The sequence below is a fragment of the Priapulus caudatus genome, unplaced genomic scaffold, assembly GCF_000485595.1.
Source record: "Priapulus caudatus unplaced genomic scaffold, Priapulus_caudatus-5.0.1 Scaffold1665, whole genome shotgun sequence".
NCBI classification, from domain to species: Eukaryota; Metazoa; Priapulida; class Priapulimorpha; order Priapulimorphida; family Priapulidae; genus Priapulus; species Priapulus caudatus.
The window spans coordinates 32,529-35,720 of record NW_014578726.1 but is presented as its reverse complement, the minus strand read 5'-3'; the positions used below and the strand labels follow the sequence as shown (position 1 = coordinate 35,720).

The following is a 3,192-nucleotide window of genomic DNA, read 5'->3' as shown; positions in this document are numbered from 1 at the left end:
ACGACACGCAGGATCGTTCGTGGGGGGACCGGATGGGTTGCGGTCGCCACCATGACAGCCGTGGTTGTTGTGACGCATGGAGGCTTACCGTGACGGCAGTGCGGTTGCTGTGACGACGCGGGGTTGCTGCGACGACAGCGCGAGTCCCATTTACGACAGTACAGGTTGCCCGCGGTGACATCACGGCGGCATTGCACTTCTCTTCCTACTCCCTTTCTCACTATAATCGCTACTTCATCATCCGATCATTCTTTTCTCGTTTGACAATCTTCTTTACGAGGAATTAGCATTTTGCGTAAAAGGAAATTGCTAAATTAGCGCGGGGGTGCGCACCGTTCGGCCCAGCACGCCTCTACGGTTGCCGTGGTGATGTAAGCGTTGTGCATTCTCTTGGCAGGCGATGCCTGGTTGATAGTCGGGCATCGCCGTTTCTATGGAAGCGCGAAGGCGCGGTGACCGCTGATTGGTCCGTTGGGGGTACACGCGCAAGAGGACGAGTTTGATTAATTCGATAATCGATTAATTAATTGATTGATTTCGTTACCATAGCTTAAATTTGTTATTTATCAGGTAGATGAATATTTTGATGAATAAATATATTATATAATTACACACAATAATTTTTTTCATCTTATATTTTTACGATTAATTTACGATATTTTACGACGCTTACGTTTTATATTTATTAAAATAGATCAGATCATAACTCATTGATGTATCGATCGATTGATTCGTCTATTGATCTCGGTTTCAAGATCACGGCAGTCGATGGCGTTCTGCTGCTGTTGGTCGGTTTATTTCGACGATATCGTCAATGCCGTGAGGCTTGTACGTCGTTCGTCGTGGAAGAGAAACATGGATTCACAAGCAGGTGTGTGTGTAGTAGAGGGAAGGGAGAGAAGAGAGAGAGGGAAGGGAGATAGAGAGAGGGAAGAGGGAGAGAGAGGGAAGGAGGGAGAGAGCGGAGAGCGGAAGCGGAGGGTAGAGCAGAAAGGAGCGAGAGGAGAGAGAGAGGAGAGAGAAAGAGAGAGAAGGCAGGGAAGGAGAAGAGAAAGAGAGAGAGAGGGAGAGAATCGAGGAGAGGGGCAGTAGAGACGAGAGAGAGAGAGAGAGAGAGAGAGAGAAAGAGAGAGAGAGGGAAGGAGGGAAAGAGAGAGAGAGAGAGCGAGAAAGAGTCAGGGAGAAAGACAGACAGACAGACAGACAGACATACAGACGTGTGTGTCAGTGTCCTACTTCATCCGCGTCAACGTTATCTCTTGTGCATGCGTGCGCGTGTGTGTGCGCGCGTGTGTACGTGCGTTTGTGCGTGCGTGCGTGCGCGCGTGTGTACGTGCGTGCATGTGCGCCTGTGTGAGTCCTACGTCATCCCTCCCAGATCGTTATCTCTCTCTCTCTCTCTCTCGCTCGCTCACAGACGCTGCGTTTCTTCCTCTGGGACACGACGAAGAAGTTTGTCATCATGCAGGCGATCGCGCTGCCCCTGGTGGCACTTCTCATCACAGTCATCAAGTTCGGCGGCGACTACTTCTTCATCTACACATGGCTGTTCATGTTCGTCACGTCGCTGGTGAGTATAGAGGGCGCTGGTGTGTGTAGGGAGCGCCACAAACTCCACGACAGATGGCGCTCTCGCTCATGTGCTTAATTCACGACTGCCACAAGTAGATTTGCGTGAGAATTTCTAACGCTTTTTTTTTCACAAGTTTTACAGTGGCCAGGTTACTCGTATCCTATGTAATAAGATTTGTACTAATAAAAGTTGGAAAGATATTAAAAATCCGACCATTATTTTATGAAAAATTTGATAAAATAGTGATACGAAATAGTGCGCGGATTGTGTGCCCATTTACTACTTTCAAATCATACGCGGTTATTGGATTACCATTCGCTGGATTAACTCGGAGCTCCGCCCACTTGAAAAATAGTACCAGCTTTGTGGCAGTGGTATCCTGAGTTGTACGAAGGGGGCGCTGCATGCAGTTTGGGAGCACCACTGTATTTAAATTGTGGAATTGACGTTTGGTTTTAAACGTTAATTTCGAAAGACAATGGCTTATGCATGATAACAGTAACCCATTGTCTTTACAATTTAATGTTTATTTTCCCATACGTTATGGCATAAACACCTGGGTAAAACAAACAGACAATGAAATGGTAAATGTGAAGCATAATGTAGTTTAGTAAACAGCATTAATAATTTATGTCGTTATTTATTTTATTATTTATATGTTAAAAAATATTACATAAAGGAATTTAATCACAACTACCCACTCTGCCACCTCTCTATACCCCAAACCCCACTAAATATTTAGTTCAAATATATATATATATATAATATATATAAAGTCATTCAATCCAGACCTCTCTCCACCCCCTCCTGCCCCGCAATTATAGATGGGCGCCACGCATGCACAATGCTGACTCTCCCTTTCTCGCGCAGCTGTTGGTGACAGTCTACGCTGACTTCATCGCTCCGTTGTTTGACCGCTACATGCCGCTGAGGGATGGAGAACTCCGCTCTTCTATCGAGGCCCTCGCCGCAAGCATAGAGTTCCCGCTAACTAAGCTATACGTAGTCGAAGGTGAGTCAAAGGTCGCGGGGGTTGTGGGGTCAGGGGTCAGAAAATCTTCACAAAATCGTGGATAAGTTTGTAAACAGATTTGTTGATAAAATTTGTAAATATTTGTCACAGAATATTAGATGAATTGTCGTAACAAGTCGTAGATAAATCGTGGATAAGTAGTTTGATGCATCATCGATTGATTGTTTTTTGACGTTTCGTCAGGTCACAAGCGATCGTAGATAAATTTGTAAACACTCGTCAAAAAATCTTAGATAAATTTGTAAATAAATTTTTCGATTCGTCAGCTTCTAAGCGATCGTGGATGAATTTGGAAATGATCCTAGATAAATTTGTAGCGATCGTAGATAAATTTGTAAATAAATTTTTCGATTTGTCAGCTTCTAAGCGATCGTAAGATAAATTTATTAATAATCTTAGATAAATTTGTAGCGATCGTAGATGAATTTGTAAATAAATTTGTTGATTTGTCAGGTTCTAAGCGATCGTAAGGTAAATTTTTAAATAATCTTAGATAAATTTGTAAATAATCTAGTCGATTTGTCAGGTTCTAAGCGATCGTAAGGTAAATTTTTAAATAATCTTAGATAAATTTGTAAATAATCTA

The 3,192-nt window shown here is 43.2% G+C and overlaps 1 protein-coding gene across 1 annotated transcript; it reads left to right on the top strand.

Annotated features, from left to right (window-relative positions):
- Window positions 1–834: 834 nt before the first annotated feature.
- LOC106817284 (CAAX prenyl protease 1 homolog) lies at window positions 835–3,076 on the top strand (the record flags this gene model as incomplete). The annotated part of the gene is given in 4 exon segments (XM_014821943.1): window positions 835–871; window positions 1,418–1,570; window positions 2,444–2,585; window positions 3,060–3,076. Coding segments are annotated over 3 exon segments (267 nt in total).
- Window positions 3,077–3,192: the final 116 nt, after the last annotated feature.